Here is a 23,773-nt window from a genome sequence, read left to right on the forward strand (position 1 = left end):
ACTGCTGGAGCAATCATGTAACCGGCAGCCAATAGAGAAGAGTGAGAAAAGGAGCTCCATGTCCTATGGGACTTTCAGCACAGCTTTGGGTGGAAGCTGGGACTCAGTTGTTGCTATCAGGGATCTTCTGTCAGACTCTAAGAAAGCATCAGAATCCTGCAATTCCTGTAGCAGGCTCTTAACATGAGAAGCAAGATCCACACTGGCCCTCTCCAGCAGGAGCAAATTGGGGTCAAACCAGGTATGAGCCCAATGTGACTAGGCTGAAAACCACCCATAGAGAGAGCCACCCTCACAGGAAACCTGTTCCTCAGCCAGTGCTGGCAGTACATGGGTAGGCATGAGGCAGAAACCACTTTTGTCCTCTCTCCCCCTCCTCTCTTTAAAAGGCTGCAGCAAGGACAACTTTCTCCTCACTGGGGCAGCTTTGGCCTGTCAGGTCTGCGTGTCCTTCCTGCCGAGGGCATGCAGCAAGCTGCCCCGCTCCCCTTGGCAGGTGAGACTGTTGCAGCGCCCAGACCGCTCAGAGAGGGAGGGTGCCCAGCTCAGAGTTTAATCAGGCATTTTTTTTTAGCCAGTTACCTGTCTCAGGCTTGATTCCCACTTGAGAAGCACCACCCCACAAACCCCCACGATGGGGCCCCCCTCTGTAGACTGTGCAAATTGGAATACAAATCAGAGGAAAAAGCTTTCCTCTGTTTGAACAAATTGCTATAGATTCACCCCCGTCTCAGGTCAGAGCCCCCGATGGGAAATATTTTCACTGGCTGACTGCTAATAGACTCTGGAGCAGCAACTGGATCAATACCTGAATAAGAAAATTAGCCAAAGCACACAATCTGATTTTGCCTTGTTTTGAATTACAGCAGGTTTGTGTTTATTTCGTTCCCTTTTCCCTCCTTCCCTCTCTAGCACGTTTCCCCTGTCCTTGCTCCCTGGTTACCTATCTATCAAATCTGGTCAGATTTGTGGGAACATAATAAAGTACATGCAGGAAGATGTAATGCCTTTTGAAAAATGTTTACACACATTAATATTTCCTGGTGAAACTGCAATGCTACCACTCCCTCAGAGAAGACAGTTCAGGAGCAACAGCAAGACTGTCATACACCCTCCTCAAAAAGGCCATATGCATACAATAAAAAAAATAAATAAATCTGCAAAGTAGGACTGAAACTGGGCTGCACATTCCCTCTCAGAAAACTCAAGAGGTCAGTAGCAATGTTTCAACGCTGGGAATTTAAAATAATAATAGTAATAGTAGTAGTAATAATAACAGCTCAGTCCTTTCCTTTAATGTTGGTAGCAATGAAGATGTGTAACTACACCTGGGCTAGATTTCAGATGCAGAGAGGGCTAGACAAGTCATCTAGAAGTCATCCCGTTCTCTGAAAGACTTCACCAGCAAGGGAGAAAGCAAAGTGATTCCTTTCACAGAGATTCAGTGCTGTGTTTCTGACATCTGAACACATGAACCTTCCCAACTTCCTAATCTTTTTTTGCTAGTTTAGAGTCTATTTCATTTTAATCTGGAAATGGCCCTACAAAAAGGGGGGAGACGGAGAAATAGAACACAGATACTAAGCACATTAAAGAAAAAAAGCTGCCAAACCAACTGTTCAGCTAGGGCACGTTGCCCAGATAAAATGCAGTGGGAGTAAAATAATTCCTTCTACTTCCTACCCCAGCATCCCACTCCCCATGCCACCTACAATTGTGTCAAATGAAGAGAGAAAGCATGACTCGGTCTTAAGCTTCCTGCTCTGGCGTGTCACGCTGTGAAGCAAAGCCACCAACTGGGCACCTATGGAGAACTCAAAGTGTAAAGAAACCCTGGAGCACTTAACGTGAGACAAGGTCCCTCTGTTACATTAGCACACCACAAGTGGCTTCGGACTAAACAGTTTGAGCTGAACCTCACATCATCCTCTTTATAAAGCTTTCCTCAGAAACCGCACATCTTTCTCCCAACCCAGTCACTTACTGCTACACACCAGGGACAGGACTCTCTTCTCTTGACTTGGTGCACAGAACAGGGTGTCTGCTGGGCATTCCCTGCTTTCTATTCAAGGAAACTGACTGGGTATCCCAAGGGCAAAATCACTTGTGTGTCTAATAAATATATACATTACATATGCATATACATACACATGTGAGTACATACATACAGATACACACAGCTATTTTACTCTCTGTGATACATGGTCAATGGGTTTAATACCCTTTTTCACCGCCTCTAATCCCACATTTGTTTAATCTTTATGTCACACTCACAGAAGACTACTAAGTATAAATGTCACCAGAGATTATGCTGCACATAATGGAAAATGTACAAATGCCTACCAGCACAGTAGACAGTTTCCCTGCTTGTCTGTGTCAGACCACACCAGGAGTGTGCTAATTACAGCATGTTCAACGAAGAACTTTAAAGAGGATAGGCCATAAAGCAATCTTTCTCACAAACACCATGTATCAGGGACCATCTCATTGGAAGAAACTAGAAAAGACATTTTCCAGAAAGCAGCATTTACAGTATGTGATACTGGATCAAGTCCAGTGAGGGACCACTAAAATGGTCAGGCAGGTGGAGCATATGGCATATGAAAAAAAGCTGAGAAAATCTGAGTGGGTTTCTTTGCTTGGTTGGGTTTTTTCCTAAGCCTTAGAAAATGACAAAGGAAGGAAGAAGAACACAGAGTCGAATTCTCCTCAGAGGTGGTTGGTGAAAAGAAGGGCAAAAATCACCAGAGAGACTACAGGAAATTCCCATTTCTAAAGACAGAAACTATTTTGCCATGAAGCTGGTCAAACCCCAGTAGAGGGTCCCAGAGAGCATATGGATCCTCTATATTCAGAGAAGCTCAAGATTCAACTGGATGAGGTGCTTAACATCCTGGTGTAACTCCAAAGTTGGCTCTAATGTTAAAGTAGCTCAGCTTTGAGCAGAGGGCTGGACCAGGTGACTTCCAAAGTTCCCCTCCAACCTTTTCAATGATTCCATGAAGTAACTAGACACACAAATCAGATTTCAACTTGGAGATGTGGAAACAAGGTAAAATACAAAACCACAAAGAACTCTCATGGACATCAGACTTACTTGGTTTGGTTTGGTTTTTTCTTAAGATTTGTTCCATTATTGCAGATGCCATCAGAGATGAACAAGGGTTTTTTATGTCTTAGGACCTCTAAACCAGGTTGCGGTCCAGGCAGTAGGAATTTTTGACTGAGTCCCCAATTACAATTACTTTGGTACAGATTTTAATCTCTGGACCCTGCTATTTCCCAGAAAAAGGTAAGAGGATTGGAAAGATGCCACAAATTAGATGTAAGTTCAGTCCCAAGGAAATGGAACTTTAGGGTTTCTTTTTTCCCTTTAAAAACTACCACATTTTTCCCTCTCCCCTCATATACAGTGTTGATTTTCACCTTTACGAAGTTACTGTACCAATTCCCTCCTTGAGGACTATAAAATCTAGAAAGAGTTTCTGGGAAGGTGGCCTCAGAGCTCCCAAAACAATGCAAAATGTCACAGCTTTCCCCAGGCATGAATTCCAGGGAAATCTAGTGGATTATCAAAAAAGCAGTTTTCCCCACATGGATGAATGCTGCCTTTGCTGTAGTTAGTGCCTACAACCACACTGCTCAACTATGGCACCTGGCTGCTGCCACCTATGGGCATGCATGCTCCTGGGGGAGAGCCACGAAATACTGGAGAGGATGAATAATCATCTGTGAAAGGGGAAGGGAAAGTCACACTCCTGAGAGATAGTAAGGAAAAATGAAAGATCACTCTACACTTTAGGTAGATGAGAGCTTCATGCAAATCTTTTCTTCAGCAAAAAGGACTGCATTTTTCTGTATTCGACCCAACCAACCCAGATGCTGCAGAAGAACTGCAGATTTAGATGTATTACTCATTGGTTACCCAAGAAACAACAATACACTGATCCAGCAGCAATGAACACTATGAGCACAAAAGTATCATGAGGAGACAGCTTCTTTCTCCACCCTGGGAAATTTAGTGTCTGGAGGTTATTCTGTCCTGGAACATGTGGAAGTTGAGTCTTGGCCCCAGCTGACCCCCCCACCAGGAAAGGCAGTGCTCCAGAAGACACACAAACTCCCAGAAGCACTCACAGACCTAAAGCCCACATGTCTTCTTGGAGAGTGATGAGATGATGGACAAGTGATCTGGAAATGTATCTGCCCAAGAAAGAGGCTATAAATAAAACTAAAAAATTAAATAAGGGCAAAGACAGCGATAATGTCTGTTTTGGGAATACCATGAAATGAATTCGTGTGTGTAAATCTACACATCTGGACAAATAAAAGGGTGAGGCTGGAAAGATGTCTCAAGGAAGGCAGGATGAGGGAGCACTGGGAGTCTGAAAAGACATTTGACAGGAAAAAATAAGAAACAGTACAGTTGACTGTAAGTTTTCTCTGTCACTCTTGCTCAGAAATGGGAGCAGTGATGACAGCTCACACCAGCAGAGTAAATACGACAGAGATTACTGGTGTGGCTACAGAAGCAGCCCGAGAAGACTTTAGACCCGACTCGGTTCACATCTGATCTCACACACAGTTCCCAAGAGACCCGTGAGCTGGCCCTTGAACCCAAATTCCCAGCTCCCTGATGAACACCAGGCAAGGTTCTCGCCCCTTGAATGAGATGATACATTTAATGTCAAATGTGTACAAATGATTACAAAAATATTAACAGGAAGGAAAGGAGAGACACAGACAGTGGAAAAATCCCTCTGCTCTGGTCAGCAGGGCAATCTAAACACATCAGGGCAAGGTCTTTCTCAGCTGTTTCTCCAACAGGCAGGGCACTCGGCTATGCTAAGCTCTTCGGTCACCATTCCTTCAGTAGGTGCTGAAGATACTCTGTGCTTCTCCACAAGTGTTCAAAAGCTTTGTGGAAGAGGGTCAGAAAAATACCCCTCACCAGCACCGTGCCTGCTACTTAATCTTATTCATACAGAAAGATCAAACCAAGCTTCCAGCCGCTGTTTGCCTTCACTGTCGTAACTCAGTATAAAGGTATCACCGGCAGCATTTCAATGCCTCTTGGCTTTTCTTTGCTGCTGTTTCAGCAATAGGAATTTCCATTGTATTTGGACATTTGCATGTGGGGAAGCAGGGGAAAAGGGTTTTCTTCAGTTACAGAATTTTGTTGACATACTCATTTTATGTGCAAAAGCATACAGTCAGACTTTCTTTGCAAAGTCCTCTCTCGCAGAGCCAATATGTGTATTTAAAATAAGGGATAATGCATCCCTTTAATACAGCTTTTATTGTTCAAACAAGTATTATTTTAAGCACAGTGAATTCGGGAATAATTCCGAAGGTGAAACAACAGGAGTTGAGGAAAGAGAGAAGGCAGATGGGAAGATGGTGGTGACAATGGGACAAAGACTCCCCCCCAGCAGGCCCTTATCTCCAAAGCCAAGTGAGATCCTGAACAGTAGCTCTATTTATGTCCCTTCCTTCTATCTGCACTTTTTAAGGACACAGAAAAGTTAGGTAACAAACATATGTGACAAAGGCAAGGAAAAAAACCTTCAACCATTGTAATACAATTAAGCAACAGAAAGAAAAAAATCCTCTTATTCCAGCAAAACAATCCTGCAGGAAAGCAAAGAATGGGGAAAATAAAGAGGAAATTCAAATAACTCTTGCCAGTTACCTACAACTCACTTCAAGACAGCAAGCTGTAAGAGAGACAGGCCTGCAATCACCAGGAAAGGATACTCAAGTGGTATCACATATCAGATAAAACAGCCAAAAACTTTTGGGGTAGGAAAGACTGGTTTTCCCACTATTCCAGATTCACCAACAGAAGTGAACACACGACTTACTGAGAGTTAAGTTGTAGTTCAAGTATAATAAGAATTACCCCATTCTGGAATAATCACAAACATAATCCAAGTCCTCCAGAGTAGTGGGGTTTGAAATCAAAGTGCCCAGACACTTTTCAGGCCCAGAGAAACAAGAAATGCCCTACAGTAACAACCATCTTGGAAAGTAGGTCCAAAAAATAGTGACTAGGGAGTTTGGCCTCTCTGGTGGCATGTTACCTGGCTGGCTAAGTCTCCAGGCGCTGCACTCTGGCCAGACAAAGCCAGCATACTTTATGAAGAGGGTTCACACTCAAGGATTTTCTGTGCTCTGATGACAGATCTGCTGTCGGATTCTCCAGCAGCAGCTCACCAAAGGCAGCCCAGGGACCGTCTGAGAGACTGGCAGTAGCGCAGTGACCACAACAACCAGCCAAAAGATGCTCATCAGTGCAGCAAAGCAGAAACTGCCACAAAACGAAAATTGTCTTGAATGAAAATTTAATGGCGATGGGGTGGAAAAAACCAAAAATCAAATGCCCTTGAAAACCTGTAAACTACTAAGACAGGATTCCACACAAAAACTGAGGTTGCCTGTCTATGCCCTCTCCTTTCATATCTAGATGAAAACACCTCACTGAAATCAGCAGGTTCATCTTCAAAACCTCTGTCCGAGGCAGACAAATGGCATCACCTTCCATTCACACAAACAGAAGGGCAGAAGAAACAAACAGGTCTCATCTTTTTGTGCAACTTAAGGCAAGTTTATTTGTTGCTGCTGTTTTTGTTTGGGCTTTTTCTACATACTTGGTTTACACTGAAGTCTTTAAAATAAAAATGTCATAAAGAAAGACTGACAGCAACAGGATCCAAGCCATTATGTGCAGCATTTCAGGCCAGCATTTTTACGAGAGCAACAGCTCAGCTGCATTTAACTCCCCTGCTTTAGAATTAAAATGCTATCTACAGGAGTAGCGTAGCATAGCAAAGCCAAAAATCATATCCAGGAAAGTGAATTCTCTAAGACTTCCCTCACCCTCCTTCTAACTTCTTTTTTCCCAGAGGATCTGAAGAAACACAGGCATTTCTCCCAGTGAGGCAGTAGCAAAGGTTTCAGTCAGAGTTTGGCCAGCAGCTCTTGCTGGTGGATCACGGGTACAAGGGCTGCCTGCTCACACTCCCATAGCAGCAAGCAATTCTCCTGGGCTAATGAATAAAAAGTCATACATGTCAGCAAGGTAAGCAGGTGTGACAAAGAACATATAGGAAATCAGATCTTATATCAACAAAAATCCAACTAGCCACACATGCCTCAAAAACTGATTACAATGACTCATTGGATCAGAAAAAAAGGGAGAAATACAATACAGGAAAAATCAGAAGAGTTAATTCAGCAAATGAACCCCTTAATTACAAACTATCACCCATTTTACACCACTGTGGGATTTGGACTACAGCCTTGGTGTCACCTACAGTTGTTCACCCACAGACAGCAGCAATGCTCACAGAGTATCTGGGACTGTAAAAAAAAGCATATAGGACTATGTATGAAAATTCTACATTAAATCTTCCTGGAGGTGGGTGCTAAGACTAGCCCCTTTTTATATGACTTTTAATTGCTTTCTGGCAGATGTGCAATCCTGTTCAGGGAAGGCTTCCGCCTGATGGGGATGGTGGTTCTCACTTGCTCTTCCCATCTTTCATTTCCAACAGCAACAATGTCACGGGTATTATCATGAGGCCAATGAAAGACAGAAATATTCTCACTCTTCAAATTTACACACACCATCAAAAGCATCCATTTCTTTCCTCTCTCTTTTTTTTTTTTTTTTTTTTTTACATCTAGCAATAGCTAGACACATTTCCTTCTCATTTCCCTGTCTACCTCACCAAGCATATCACAGATCCCAGCACTTTTAGCACCTTCCCCTGCTTCCTCCTTCTGCAAAGCTTTTATTTAGGGCTAACAAGCAAAAAGCTCATGAATGTGGTTTTCTTCCCCCAATATCCTCACTTACTACTTCCTCTAGACTTGCTTTGAGACAATCAAATGCAATTTTTAAAATTAAAATCTGTCTATTAAGTATTAGTTCTTCTGGAGCTTTCCTGCACACTGCTCTACGCAAGGAAATAAAGTTTGTGATGCTGGGCTTCATTTTTCTTTACTGCTCTTTTAAATGTCTGTATAAAATGCCCTGCTGACCCATCTGAAGCTGAGTGATAAGCAGCTGATCTACTGTGTTTTACCCAACGTCTCTTATCTAAAACCATCTCCTTCAGCAAGCCATATGCTGCAAACATACTTTGAAATGTCTCCATAATAATCCAGGAAGCAGAACTGTTTGTCAAATAGCACACACACTACTGCTGGCCACTTGGAATAACCATCAGCCACAAGTAGGTACATATGCTCATTGTGATCTGCAAAAATCAGCATGGCATCTTTGCCAAGGCTTAGCAAATGCCAGTGTGGTTTCTAGTTTCAATAACTACCTTTCACTTTGGCTAATTTCTCCTTCTACGTGGAGTTTCAAGCCTGATTACCAACCACAAATACATAAGAAACTGCTCCTTTCAATTTGTAGCAGTGATATTCATGCCTCTCACCCAACATCCCAACATGAAAGATTTATGGTATTAATCATGCACATCATAGTAAACAGTCATTCTCTACTGTCGATTGCATTTTTCTGCTGAAATAAGGATGAAAGTCCTAAGCTGCTTATCATTTGACCAGCCAGAAAACAAACTATTATTGTGCTATTTTAACCAAAGCTGGAGCTTAGTTTCTATGGGTAACATCTTCAGATGCAGCTACATGCTTCAGGAGCTTGACTATCCTGTTTTGAAAAACAATTTAGAAACTTAATCACAGCTAAATGCAGTGCTTGTCTATGCAAGGAGTTATTCAGGACTAGCTTTTCAAAATTAAAGATTAATTCTTAGACCTGTTGTTCAGAGGTTTTTTTTCACCACATCAAACTGCATTAAGCCAGTTTGCACTCCTGCATCTATGCTTGCTCGAAAAACACCACTGAGCAAGAGCAACCCTGGCATTCTTCTTGCTAGAGTTCACAGCTACAGGACTGCAATAGCTAAGCTGTTGCAGCCCTCAGACTTCAAACTGCACCCAGTAAGTCAGTTAGCTGTATTAACACCCAGTGGTACAGCCTGGAGTTGAGTCTGTTTGTTTGTGCTGCAATCCAAAAGCAAGCATGAACCTCATGTAGGTGCCCCAAAACTTATCTATCAAGCAGTCAAGATGGAACAGGAGGCTCAGCACACACCTCAAAGCCCACTCAGAATGTTGCATGAGTGGCTGGAGCACAGGCCAGGTTGAGCTGCTACAGCTGTACTGCAATTAGTAACTAAAACTGACAGTTTAAAGAGAGCTCAAGAGTGCACCCACAAGTCACAGTTCCTACTTCTGTGTAGGCATAGTGCATGTGCACTGTAAGTTGAATTGTCAAACAAAAATCACTGACATTAAATCCTTTTGGGCTTCATTAGCATTTGGGAAACAAACACTAGAAATTTCTCACCGTCTTCATACTTGTAAGAAAAATAAGAATATGGATTAGCACATACTTTAAATGACAAAACGTGTTGGAATATTCAGATTTCTCTTTTGCTTCTTCAAAAGCTGTGTTCTGCTCTGGCATCCAGCCTTATTTTGGAGTCATAGCTCCACCCTTGTTATCACAACTTCTCTCCTTTGTCCCAGACACTGTCCCTCATCATGTACCAATTATATGGTCCCCTGCTTTTCTTCCCATCCCAAATCTTTGCTCCTTCATAGCAAACACAGACTTTTTGTCCTTTCCTCTGGGTACAAGCAACAGTCATTTAATCTCCTCCATTCATGACAGAGGCTTTTCGTAGCAAAAAATACTGCTTCTTTGATCAAGTGCAAAATAATTTAAATTGTTGCGGAATGAGTCAACAGATTCTGAAACTGGTCCTTCTGCAGATCCACACAGCAAAGCCATGTATGTATCCACAATTGAAAGATTTCTTTCTCTCCCAGTGCTGTACAGTAAGGCTCAACTTCTAGAAGACCTCCAAGAGATGTCCTAAAATAAATCCTAACCTGTGTACAAAGATGAGCTAAATTAGTAGTGAAAGACAAAACATGGTTATGTTTTCTTATTAAAAAAGCTTGATTCTGCGATAACTGGATCAAAGCCTGTTTTCAGTGGCTTATGCCTTCTTATTGAGGATGTATTTACCTTGGATCTATCAGCCACAGGGATTGCACTTAATACCAGCTGCACTTTACCAGAGAGAAAAGGATGGTTAAAACTTCGCTGATGTTCGATTCTCCATTCTGCTACGGGCAAATCACTTAATCTCCATCTCATTTCCCCACATGCAGAATGGAATAACTGTAGGCAATAGGGGCATTGTAAAGATGGAAGTTCAGGGATATTACAGTGATGGGAAACAGAAGAAATCCTACATGTGCACTCTGAGAGGGATTTTCAGGGTCTGACAACTGCAGTGGAAATGCCCCCACCAGTTAAATTTTCTTAACATTCCAGCTGTATTCACTTGACTGGCAAGGGACTTTAGTCTCCCATCCCCAGCTGGCTCTTGCTGCTCAGGTTACTTTTGTGAGCCTCAGTTTCTCACATTTCTGCTTTCTGAGGAATGCTCCAAGTCAGACTAATCCATTTATTAAACTTAGCAAAAGACAGTAATTCTTCACTCTAAATCTACAAATGCCTTTTCTCCACTGTACAAGGCATGCAAGAAGCACCAGAAGGTGAAAAGGTATTTGTAAGCAAAAGCCATTTTGACACATTTCTCAAACACCTGTCTGAATCATATCTTTGTTTTTCCTTTTTATTTCATCACAAAGGCACACAAGAGATGCACAAGATTCCCATCCACATTTATTTTAAAACAATTTACACTAATTAGTGAAGGATCATTTCCTTCTGAACAGGAGCAGGAACAGCAAGCAGTTACTCTTGTATTAAATGTCCACCTGCAGACATCCTAAAGCCTTTCTCACAGCTTGACTTTAGCTTTCAATGTTATGTCAGCTCTCCTTTAGACAGCGTTTGCTAATTTGTCTTCAGAAACTGCTGTTCTTACTGCACCTTTGTCGATTGCTGTCCTCACCCTGCCATCATTTCCATTTACATAAACTCAGTAAAGTATCTGCATGCCATTTGTCCTACACTACAGCTCACAGTGGAGAGAAACCACAAGCCGCCACATCACCGTCAGAGGGATTTTTAGTTACATCAATGAGATCTTTCCTATGCAAGCTAAAGCAAAGGGATAACAGCCAACACCACGGCCACGAGCAATTTGCAGCACGAGTGAAAAGAGCCACAAGAAAGCAAGAGGCCGGTAAAATCAATAAAAGCTGCTAGAGATCCTTGCTTGCCACCTTGATACACCCTCTCCCCAGGGGTCTGCAGCCAAGCACATCACTATGACCTGCTCTGAGAGCAGTGCTGGTGACTTCAAATCACCAGGTGACTTCAAATCACCAGTGGGCTGTCCTGCCTTATTTGCAACCACTGAAATATATAATTGTGTCTACACTGCCGTTCATTACTAGCACAATACTGAGAACACAGAGTGCTTTACAGAGGCATACAGAGGGAGCATTTTTCTCAGAGGAGTTCAAACATTACTAGAACCATAAAGCGCTCTATACATTTTGGGAATACAGTCACAAGCACACAATGGAGTACCCAGACTGTCTAGTCTAGAAGAACAAGCAGAAAATTTAAAGAACTAATCATTTATATTCAGTTGTCTGTCTACTTCCCTGGTTAACTTTAGGCATCTCCCTTCCCCAGCCAGGGACCAGAGTATTTGGGCATTAAACCTAGAGCTTAAGAGTCAGAAGCTGACCTTGGATACAGCGCAGCAAATACACTGGTGCAAAGAACTCCCTGCAGGCAGCCACAATGCTCAAAAGACAATTTTGCTTTAAGCTAGGGCCCCTAAGCCCATGTTTTCCAAGAGCCAAAGCACTGGCATCAATCAAATACTTCTGCTGTGGCCCCCTCAGATCTGCTGCCTTACGGAACCAAGGCGATAGACATATCGCAGCACTAATGCCCTCACCTGATAATTTTAGAGCCCTGATAGCCAGACCTCACCTTGCTGTCTTTTCTCCCTCTTCCAGAGCAAGGCAATGAGGATTCATCTTCCCTCAAATCTGTTCAGATTCCTTTAATCCTTAAATACCTTTTCCTTTTGAGAACCAAAGCCAAACAAACCCCTAAATGAACAGCAACAACAACAAATCACAATACCACATCTACATAGACACATGAAAGAAAAAAAAAAGGTTAATGAAGGATTTAAGAAACCTGCACTCGCTTTATTGTATGATCTTTGGAAATGGACAAGAAGGAACAGAAGAACAGCACTTTCACCAGAAGAGTATTACAAAGAAGAGAGAGGAAAACAAATAGAAAAGGGTAAAAGGGGGAAAAAAAAAAAGTGAGGCGGTGGGCTGGGGAGGGCGGGTCATGAAGTGCTTGTGTACAGTGCGACATAGCTTCAGACCCAAAGACAAATCCGGGAGAGATGCAAAGTGGCACGCAGGCAGTCAGCGCCAAAACCTGGAGGCCGCAGCTCCGTCCCGGGCGCTCGCTGCCACGCTCCGTCCCGGAAGACGGACAGCGGGGTTTGCCCGAAGTCCGCCGAGGTGGCCACGGAGAGAATGAGCCGCCATCCGCGTTCCCCGGCCGAGCCGAGCCCGGCCAGCCCTCCCCACGCGTGTCCGGCCGGGACACGGGCGCTCCCACAGCCGGAGTGCGTCCCGAGAAAGTCCCGGCCCCATCTCTCTCTCTCTCTCCGCGGGAGAAGGGGCGCACGCCGGCACCCCCCGCCGCCGGGGCGGTGCAACGCCTCCCTCTGCCGGGCAGCGGCGGAGCGGCGCGGCCCCGCCGCCCAGATGTGCTCCGCAGGCACAGCTGGAGAGGAGCCAGCCGGCAGCACGGGGAAGGACGGGCAGCTTCCTGCGCCTTTCCCTGGGGCGGGAGGGGAAGTAGGAGCCGCCTGCAGCACCGTGCTGTGCCTGGGCAGAAGTCAGGAAAAGAAACAGGAGTCTAAGCCTTCGTTCCGTGAAACACCTGACAAAAGTCTCTCTGCCTCCCGGCAAGTCCTGTCCTAGCTAACCTGTCGGTAAGCGCCCTTCTCCCCGTGAATTTTGTTCAGCCAAGATCAGCTGATGCCCAGGATCTCCTTTTCCTGGCTCCACTTCTCGACCTCTTTCCCTTAATGCAGCGCTTTTGATTGTCAGCTCCATTAATTTCTTCATCTAAACAGCAAGCGTTTGGCTATAAAAACAAACTTTTGTTGTTTCCTCAACCGCTTTCCCCAGTTAAGTAGCAGATGAAAGCTTTTCTCTTTTCAAAGCCAAGTACTTTGGATCCTAGCAGAGTAGAAATCTCACCAGTTAAACATGGGCACAGAGACATGAAACACACAAACTCTCTCATTTCTTCACAACACATCACTCTCTCTGGTGAATCCTGAAGGCCTTGCCAGATCAGCATTCTGCTGTGTGGTGTCAGTGCCATATCCCTTCCCTCCTCCACAAGCCCAGGAGACACTGGCACATTTTCCCCTTCTGAATTTAAACCTGTGCCACACCGGCAGATGATGATCAGCAAAAGGTGTCTGGGACACCTTGACCGCTTGAAATCTAGAATGGTCTCAGTTTTCTTAAAAGTTTCAGTGTACCTAAAATCTGGGCTACCAGGTACAGCCTAAAGAATCACACACTGTATTACCTACAGCATCTCTGAGGACAAACCAACATTATCCACAGCCTGTTTTCTAGAAAGCTCATCTTCCCTACAGCAAAACATAGCCCATTATGATGACAGAACACAGCAACCCTTCTGCAGAAAAGGTACTAACATCTCACCTACCCTGATGAGAACTTAACGGGTGAACTGTCTCTCCAGAGCTACACAGATAAACCAGTTGACTGTAGACTTACCTTATGCTGACTAAAGAAGCCTTTTGCAGGTAGGGTTAAGGACATTTCCACAGAGTAAGAAACACCTTCCATCCCAAGTAGTCTTTCACTAGTTGAAATGCATCTCTCTCTATTACTTGTGCCAGCACACTGGCATTGGTCAAAAGACAATTTCCTACCCCCCAACTCTGCCCTCCTCACAGCAAGTCGTAGCCACACAGGCATGTTTCTTAGTCATAGACTATGCTTAATGAAGCAAGAGAGCACAGTATGTGTGGAGGGAGGGACTGGAAGCCTGAAAATGCGCTATGCAAGCAAGCAGAATAGCAGTAACTCATCAAAACACAGGCAAAACAGTAGGGCTTCTGGTTGATGGGAAGTGTCACAAGATCCCTAAGGTACCAGCATGGAAGTCACTTTGTCTTATTCCTTAAAAATAAGAACAGCAGCCTCAGCAGCACAGCACCCCTTACTGCTATGGCTGAATTGTTGTCTGACTACTGAACTTCCAGGTCCATCTTTTGCTGCATCTTCCATTTATTTGGAGTCACTTATTATACCTACCTCCCCCTCTCTCAAACTCATCTGAAATACATATATATATTTCAAAAACTCCAGTGCAAACCAGACACAGTGATAATTTTAAAAGCTATGCTGCTCATGTCAAATTATTCAACATCTGTCTTCATGTTCCCACAAAAATTAGCATAGGATGGTGGTTTCTGATGACACCTATAGTGAAATATTTTGACTTCATTCAGCAAGTTGCAAACAACCTGTCAAGAGGATAATGTCAGTTTTCTAGTACTGCATATTAAAGTCAATTGAGGGCTTATCTGGTGTGTGAAGCTACTGACCTGACCTAAAACTAGAGGCTCTAGTGTCACAGGAGAGTCAGTGTGACACATTACAGCTGGAGAACAGCAAGGCATTCTGAAGCACTGGGCTGGATAAATTTAATGCCTTGACCTTAAAGAGCTGTTAAAGACTTATGCAAATCTTGGATCAACCCAGTCCTTTGGTGAGTCTATTTCTATGGCACTCCAGTTAGAAAACTCATTCCTCAAAAGGCTGTATATGGCCTAAGCCACCACAGATATAAGGGCTGGACAACAAAGAAAAAATGGTTGAGCACAAAAGATGTGTGAACAAGTGTGTATGTTCTTATATACACACATACATAGTTTGGAGGACCACTTCGTTCATACTTCACATTTTCCAAACAGAATCAGCCAAAAAGTGACTACAGAGCCAGCTCCACCCCTCCTTTAGCCAGTGATCTGCTCAGCCATTTCTGAGGGCACAGGGTATGCTGAGATGACAGCAAGGTATCTTGGAGAGCTCCATGTCTTGGACCCCTGTTCCTGCTGGCAAATCAGCTCCAGGCAGAGGCAGGTGAGAGGGATGGATCCAGGTCACCGGGCTCCAGGTGACATTAGAGTGTCTGTGCCCCAGAAACTGGCAGCAAAAGACATGCACGCACACAGGTTGCAAGACTGTGTGAGGCATACTGCATTGTAAACTCTAGTAAAAGCATTTTTACCTTACAGATAAAAGGAGCAGGAAACAAATCATGTCATGTGTACATGAAATGAAAAAGTGCAGATGTTTATGGCTTAAACCCAGGATATGTTTTACCATGACACTCCTCCATCACAGACACAAGGAAACAATCTTCCAGTAGATTTGTTTTTGGGCTGTCTGTAGTGGCATCTCAGGGGTGATGGTGTCTCTTTAAAGAGAGAGCCTTAACAGGTCATTTATTCCCCACTTCTGAGGCCAGGGCAGGCCTACTGTGCTCTGTAAGTGCTTCACCCCCTCCAGTTTCAAGTGCAGCCCATCCAGGCCCTCTGATCATGGTGCCAGCCAGCTTTCCCTGCTGCCCAGCCTAAGCCTTCCTTCTATTTCCTTTCCATCACCCTGTTGTATGTAGCCCCTCATCGCACATTGTGATGCCCATTCCTGAAATGCCTTTTCTGCAGGTGAATTTTGAGAGGCAGGGGACAAAACATCCCACTCTTTTATTCCACCTGAAAGGCTGCTGCTGATCAGCTGGACTGTGCTAGTTGCAAGACAACCCAGAAGTGTTAATTATATCCTGCACATGGAGCGAGCACAGCAGCAGCACTGTGCACACTCTGAACCAGATCTACACAAGTCCTGAAATCTACAAAGTTGAGCGGGAAGCAAGAGGCACACTCTTCCCCTTGAATACCATCCCCCCACAGCACCAATCCTCCCCTTTCAGTCTAATTTATAGTCTTAAAGTCTTGATAACTCCAAGCCTGGAAAGGCAAGTCCCCTGTCTCTTTACCTCTTCCTTCCTCCTCCCCAATTCTGACATTTTCTACAGATCTATTACAACTTGCTCCTTATCTTGACCAGCAGCATTAACACCCCAGGACTGAAAGGCACGTGCAGCCCGGGAAATGGGCTACCACAAAAGGCTAATAAGAGTTGCTTCTTGGCAGTCTGCTGAATTGCCTTCCCAATCAGGCCAGCCTTGTCTCATTGCAACAAACAAGGCTAAAAGAATGGGATCAGCTAATGAGAAGAGGGTTTCAGACACACTTCAGTCATTACAACAAATGCCAATTTATATAACAAGCCTCTTCAGGTAGCAGGCATAAAGCACCTTGACTCCTAATTAAATTGCACCTCGATTGTAAATGCTCCTTTCCCAGAAACGCCCTTATACACATTTTATTTATACCATTCATCTCAATAAACCTCTCCAACAACTCTGCTCTCCTAGACAGAGGTCTTTTGTGCACATCCATGTGGGTGTATTATTTAAAGGGTACATCACATGGATAGTTTATCTTGTTTAATCTGATTTAATCTCAGGAGATTTGCTAAAGCAAAATATATTTATAGACCCATATAGATGCCTCCCCCAATCTCCACTGCCATACAGTGGAACCATGACACTTGAGTTCTCATCATTTCTACATTTGGTGCCACGTGAGATCAACATTCACAACACAGAATGGTCAAGTACTGCTTAAAGCTATGGTGAGAGATTTAGGAGAAATCCAAGTGGGGGGGCTAGTAGGACTAATTTCTAATCCTGCTTTATTTATCCTCGCAAATATAACCATATCAATCCAGCTCTGCTCGACCCATCAGTAACGGCAATCTTGCATCCAAAGAAACAGTGCTGGCTGCACAAGGCATGCAAACAGCACAGGTTAGTGAACTGAAGACAGAATTGGGAAAGACAATATGAAAACTATCAGCCACCATCCAGTGTGCTGATTCCACGAGACACTGCTTTGGGCTGCGCTCAGCGACAGCTGTGTATTAAGGCTCCTGATGTTGCATAGTTTGAAGAGGTAGGGGTGGGGAGAGGAAGGAAGAGACTGGGTTTCCCCTTTGTGTAGTTAAGTAAGAGAACAGATAGAAGTAGTGTGCCATTTTGGCTCAAAAGAATGGCTTCATCTTAGTGTATGTCTCTATATGTGCTTTCTTTTGTACACAGTTTCTCCAATCTCTCTGTGAGAGAAAAAGACAAAAACATGAGTAAGTTATTCTGAAGATCTAATTTAGCAGCAACTGTGTCAAATGCAAGTTCACTGAAGTGGATGAAAAAATACATCAGGCAACCTTTTAAAGCACATTTAAGCAAACCTGGTTTTAAGCTCTGTCCCTCTTGCTACAATCCTGAGCTGAGAGGCCATTCTACAGCAACTGACAGCTATTCAGCAGCAAGAACACTAAAGTGAAATAATATAAGTTTGGCTAAAAGCAGATTACCTGTTTTAAAGGAATAAATAACATGCCCTGACCAGGTTTCTGTACCACAAACTCATTCTACTCCTCATCTTTCCAGCCTTCTGAGGGTCATACAATTTTCATCCGGACAGGCAGACCCGGGAGAAAACACATATACTGAGAGGAAGAAAGAAAAAAATAAAGGAAGCTAAACACCCTCTATTTAAAATGGTTATTTTACAAGACAGACCCAAACTCAAATTAACACCCCAGCCCTCAAGGAGAAAGGAGGAATTGTTTCCATTAAAGAAATACATCATTAAAAAGTGACCTACAAAGACTTACCCACAGTCAGTGAGACTGAACTGATCTTTGCCAGAGCTCACACAAGAGACTGGCTGCGTGCTGTTAAAAAAAGAGGGAGCGGGGGGGCTGGATTCTCTCACTGGGGTCTCTCTTCAGAGCTCAGAGAGCCTGGCTTGTTAGAGGCAGAGGCATGCCTTCCAGGAGGACTTTACAGCAACGCACAACTGAGTTGTAAGCCAAGATAAAGCCGGCTTGTTATGAGAGACAAGACTTGTGGGTTGCTTTTATTTATTTTTTCCCAGTGTATTGGAAATGCAGATCTTGTAAAGCAAAAATTAAGAGAGGGCTGGGAGAGGGAAAGGGGGGCTGCACGGCTGGCTAACGTAAATTCCGGGTGTTTTCTCAGCCCGAGCTTGTGCTCGGCGGTGGCACGGGGTGCCATCCCCCCACCTCTGCCCTCGCACTGAGGGGCTGCGGGAGGCAGACCTCTCATGAGAAGACCATCCGAGTTTGCCATTTGCCACCCTGCCTGCAAACAAGGAGAGGAAGTAAGCTCCGTAAACGCAATAATAATAATAGTAAAAGAGGGGAAAAAAAATCAACCAGCTCGACATCAGCTCTACCACAGATCACCACCCACCCACCTCCATCACCTTAAGAAGAAAATCAGCAGCAAAGTTCCATAGGGTGCAAAATCAGCCTCGCCCCTCCCGGGGCGCCCGGCAGGGCTCGCCGTGGGGAGCGAGGGGGAGCCGGGGCAGGGCGGGGAGCCGGCCCCGCCGAGCCGGGAAGAGCCGCCCCCCGCGCCGGCAGCGGGGAGCGGGCTGTCCGCGGCAGCAGGGGAAGGAGACCCCCGAAGCTCCGACGCGGAGCCCCGCGGGGCAGCGCCGGCCGCCCTTCTCTCTGCTCGCCGTGCCGGTAGTCCTGCGAGGAAGCAAACCCGCAAGCGCAGCGCGGGGAGGGGATCCTCTATCCTCCCCTTGCCCCAAAGAAAATGCAACTCGGAGGTGCTCCCGGAGCCGCCCCCACCGACATCAGCGTGGCGTCCCCACGCGAGTGGGGAGGCAGGGCCGGGGCCCGTGTCGTTCCCCCGGCAGCAGCCCCGCTGGCGGTCCCTGCGTGCCATGTCGGCGGACTCGTACATGGGAGGCGGCCAGAGGTTACGGCGAGGAATTATGAAGTAGCTACAGGCGCTGGAAGCCCTACTGCTGCATCAGTCTCTCCGCTCAGGCTGCGACGAGCTTCGCCGGCATCATTTACTTTCTCCTGCAGGTGCTTTTTAACTTTGATCCCACCGCTGCTGTCTGTGCCCTCGCCCCCCATCCCTCCGCCCTCCTCCGCAAAGAGCGACCGTGACAGGTCCCTTACCGTACACCCCTTGTCCCCTGCTGTACACTGGCACCAGAGACAGGAATAAAAAACAGATCATGTCCATCTTCAAGGCAGAGGCTTCATCGCCGGCGAAGAAAAACAGCCAAAACAGCTCAGGCAGCATCCGGCGGGGGAGCAAGGAGCAGCCGAAAGCCTCCCGAAACACCGCCCCATGCGCCCCGCTCCGCGCCGGGCACCGGCGTCCCTCGGGCGGAGGAAGGGGCTCCCCCCCACCCCCAACCGGGGCCGCCTAGGGGTAAAATTTAAAATTAAAAAAAAAAAAAGAAAGAAAGAAAGGAATTAAAAAAGGAGGGAGAGAGTGAGGGAAGGAGGCAGGGAGGGCAGGAATGCGGAGCGCCGCTTCCCCTCGCCAGGTTGCTCGAGGATCTCCAGGCGAACAGGCAGCCGCGCCCGTACTCGGGGTACAGGGAAAGGCCAGCCCGGGGGCACTGGGCCGGCGCCGGGATAGGGCAGGAGTAGGGCTCGGGCCAGCCCAGCGCTATCCCCCAGCTCCTGCGGGAAAGGGGGCTCCTTTGTTCAGCGGGAGCTGCCGAGCTCTGCCCGAAGTCCCGCGCTACCCAAAGTGCTGCCAACTGGAGCCAACTTCAGTGAGTCCTCGCCCTCTCTCCTCCTAGCGAGGCTCTGGCCGCAGCCCCAGAAGCGGACGGGGAGAAGGAGAAGGAGGTGGAGAAAAAGGGGGGAAGCGAGGGTGGGGGGTAGGAGCCAGCTGCTGAAAGGCGGAGGGAGGGATAGGTGATTCCTCTTTTCCAGATCTTCTGGGGAGGGGATTGTTGTAATTAATCAAATCCAGGAAGGATTTTGTGTTGGGTTTTTTTGTTTTGGTTTTTTTTTTTTTTTTAAAGCGGCTCCCAAGAGCTCCCCCAGCTGCACTGCATCGCCCCAGCCAGCCAGAAGGGAGAAGCAAACGAGGAGCAGACAGACCACGCACCCTCGTTTCGCCTGCAGCTCAGCCCGGCTCTCCTCGCCTCCTCCCCGGCCTGCCAGGTCCTTCTCCCTACAAAACTTTCCCTGATGTTGTGGGCCGGCCTCAGGTGGATGCTTTGCCTCCGTGTGTGCCTGCTCCGCCCGCCTCGCAGGGGATTTGCGGCTGTAGAGAGGTCCGTGTCTCTCTCCCTCGACGGCTGCCGGAGGTCCTAGTGGGAACTAACGGGCTGCAGCGGGAAGGGAGCCGACGAGGAGAGATAAGAAGCTGGAGAAAATTGGGCTATTCCTGCCAGATGTCAGCTGGAAACCGCTTGGCAGGTCCCTGCCCCACCGCTTTTTCCTGAAGAGCCAAAATTTCCTGCAAAAGTTGCTAGGAGCGTCACCGCTCCCCAGCCGGCCCCGGGACGCTCCGCTCCACCGGTCCCACGGGGCGTCCGGGGGTTCCAGCACCCGCCGGTCGGGCTGCCCCGAGGTTGCCTCACGCCTGCCGGGTCTGGCAGCTGTGCCTTATTTTCTTCTCTGTTGGCTTTCCAGGTTTTTCCCCTCCCCTCCTTACCGTTTCATTCCCCTTCGGTTAAAAAAGAAAAGGAAAAAAAAAGAAGAAAGAAAAAGGAGCCAATTAAAGCGGCCGTGCTGGGGAGAGCCCAGCCTCCTGCCCAATTCTGCGGGCCTCCCCACGCCTCGCCCCAGCCCAATTATAGACAACACCGCAGGGCTGGGAAGAAAAAGGGATTTGCTTCGGGCGAGAGATCCGTCGTCAGCCCGGGGTACCCCCATCCTCAGGACACTCGTGGCAAGGTCGACTTCTCCCGGCTGGGACCTGAGATGCGAAGGGGTGGGGGGGCAGCTCAGGTTGCCCAGTGTCTCCTATGCCGGCGCTGGCTGGTGCCAGCAAAGTTTTTTGGGGCCCCCCAGGTAGGTTGCAGCCTCGGCGGGGCTGCCTTGTGCATGCTGCCAGGGAGCGGCAAGGCGGGGGTGCCGTACGGGCCCCCAGCCTGGTGCGAGGCTGCGGTGGCCGCGGTACCCGCCGGACTGCCGGCCCCGGGCCGTGGTGAGGCTCGTACACGAGACTCGGAGCCGGGGAGCTGTGCGTGCCGCCTCCGCTCTTCCCCGCACCTCGCAGGGCTCGGAGCGAGAGGCTGGGAGGAGGAAGAGGATGAGGAAGCTGCGCGAGCCGCGAGCATCGTCACCGGCACTGGGGGGCTGCGCGGGGCTGTGCTTTACCATCCCTATCTCCGTCTGCTTTGCGAGAGGGACAAAACGCTGCTTCTGGGGAGCCTAGACCTGCTCGCCGGCGAGCCTGCCCGTGCCTTGCCCGGGGCCGTAGCAGTAAGCTCAGCCCGTCAAGCGGAGCCAGCGCCGTGGAAACCCGTCTTAGGGTGCGTACTGCTCCCGGGAGCCCGGCTCCGGCTCGCCTCTTCCCCGGCTCTGGTCCTGCCGAGGCTATCAGGGACGGGCTGATGCGGGTGTCCCTTAGGGACAGCGGGTCCTCTCCGGCTCTTTCCTGGGGCTGGTCACTGCGCACCCTCCCACCTCGGCCACGCGTGGGCTCGGAACGCTGCCCCCGGGCGCTCCCGGCCCTGTCCCGCGGCTCTGCACCCATGCCCGCTCCCCGCGGCAGCTGGCGAGGGGTGCGGGAGCCGGAGGGAAAGCGGTTGGCCGGCAGGCAATGAGTCGCCGTGTGAACAAGTCACTCCCTGATAAAAACGTAATTTATAAAAAAAAAAAAAAAAAAAAAAAAAGGAAAGGAAAAAATATCAAGAGATATGGCCTAGAGAGAGCGGCCGCCTGCTCAGTCAAGCTCTAACAAACAAGCAATTAATAGATATAGCCCCTAATTAGTAAGCAGTTATTCCTATTGTAAATGGTGCTCAGCGAGAGAGAAAAGCAATAGCGTGCACCAGAAGGGGAGCAGCGATACGAACAGGGCAGCTTCACTCCAGTGCCCAGCATCCCTGCATGGAGGAGGCATGGCAGGCGATTTCCCACTGGGCTCTATTCTATCACTTGTCAGGATACCGCCAGTATAAAACTGCCTTGTTTAGTTTTGTGGTCGTTTGGGGGTTTTTTTCCCCTTCGTATTTTTTTTTCCTATAACCAAGCTAAGGGAACATTTGCCAAGACACTGTGGGCTTCGCACTCTGAGATGCCCTTTCCACAGCTAATGGAGTGGGACACTTGTGAAAGCACCTGATGTGATCAAGTTTATTCCTTAATACAATAAACCCTTTTCTGAGAAGGATTTAATCCTTCCTGTGGTGAGTGGTGGCAACATTAATAAAGGGCTCATAGGTAGAAGGAGGCAGCCAGCACCAAGAGGGACAGGTGGAGCAACACCTTTGCCAGGGCATAGGGAGAAGCAGGAGCTGACAATGACAAAACAAAGCAAAATTGTCCACATATCCATGAAGTTGGCTGAAAGCAACATGAGGAAAACGAGATGTAGAAATGTTTGCAGATCCAGAAAACTTCATAGTAACTAAAAAAAAAATCAACCAGCATGGCAACATGGAGACAAGACTCTTGTTTTTTTCTGTGCGTAACTTTGAAATAAGGATATTTTTGTGGCATTTTTTAGCCTTTCCACTATTTTTTCCAGGGATTCTCATTAAATTATGGAATAGTGCCTCAGTGTTTGAATGAGGCATATCTAGCTAATGAGTCAAAAAAAGAAAAATCAAAAAAATGTGTGCTTCACACCCCTTTTTTGTGTTAACATTCAATGAACATGCTCATGTTTCATTGGCTCAAATGATTATGAAAGATGAATTTCAAAGTAAACTGACAAAGTATACTCTGAGTGGAAAAAAATGCTGCCAAAACCCAAGTAGCTAACTGCATTTGCTAAATAAGAATTAATAGTTATTGCTTGAGGCCTGATAAATCATAGCATTCATAACTCTGGAGTTTTCAGTGGGTGACAGCAAGGCAGCACTCCTATGCACACTTGCTAAGCAAGCTACTTGTCATAGGCAAACATACTCTGTAGTGATTCTACTTGTCAAAAAGCAAAGATGAGGGATGCCTTTCCTCCCCTCAGACTGTGTCTGCAGAACATATTTGTCCCATCTTTCTATCTGGGAGTCAGTGTCTCTGGTCGCTTCTCAAGACCCCACTTGTCAAATGAGTCCTGTCTCTGAAATATTTATACATACTACATCACCTATATTTCATATCCATGTTAAGAGGTAGACAGTCTCTGGGACAGATGTGATGTTCAAAGGGAGCAAATCATATATAGCACAATGACATCAGGCAAGAGGCGATTGAAGAACCATGTGAGGCCAAGGTCCAGTTGTAACAACATTAATTATCTCTGTGTCAATGTTTTCATGCTGTAGTCTGGTTCAGTCTGTCATTTATCTCTTTTCTGGGATGATGCAACTATCTCTGGGCCCCAGTGATCTTTTGAGCTTGTAGTCTGACATTTCTATCCCCTCTTTCCTGTTCATTTTCTTCTCAGCACCACATCCAAGAATGACTCCATCATAGATTTGCATCAAAGACCTGAGCATAAAGGCTTGTCCCTGCGATGCTGCTGAGCTGGGCTGAGCAGGGGCAAGTGTCCAACCCAAGGCAGTGAGATGGAGCAGTAAGAGAGTCAAAGAGGGGGAAATGGGAAAGGGAAGAGAAA

The 23,773-nt window shown here is 46.7% G+C and overlaps 1 protein-coding gene across 1 annotated transcript in view; it reads right to left on the reverse strand.

Annotated features, from left to right (window-relative positions):
• MDGA1 (MAM domain containing glycosylphosphatidylinositol anchor 1) overlaps positions 1-19,445 on the reverse strand; it is a 152,834-nt gene extending 133,389 nt beyond the window's left edge. The window contains exon 1 of the mRNA XM_027735136.2: positions 19,192-19,445. Within this exon, the coding sequence (XP_027590937.1) occupies positions 19,192-19,318 (127 nt within the window). The 5' untranslated portion in view covers positions 19,319-19,445. The remainder of the gene's footprint in view (positions 1-19,191) is intronic.
• Between the last annotated feature and the right edge of the window lie 4,328 nt (positions 19,446-23,773).

Source organism: Pipra filicauda, unplaced genomic scaffold (assembly GCF_003945595.2).
Source record: "Pipra filicauda isolate LSUMZ 115617 unplaced genomic scaffold, ASM394559v2 scaffold72_size3293161_pilon, whole genome shotgun sequence".
Taxonomy (NCBI): Eukaryota; Metazoa; Chordata; class Aves; order Passeriformes; family Pipridae; genus Pipra; species Pipra filicauda.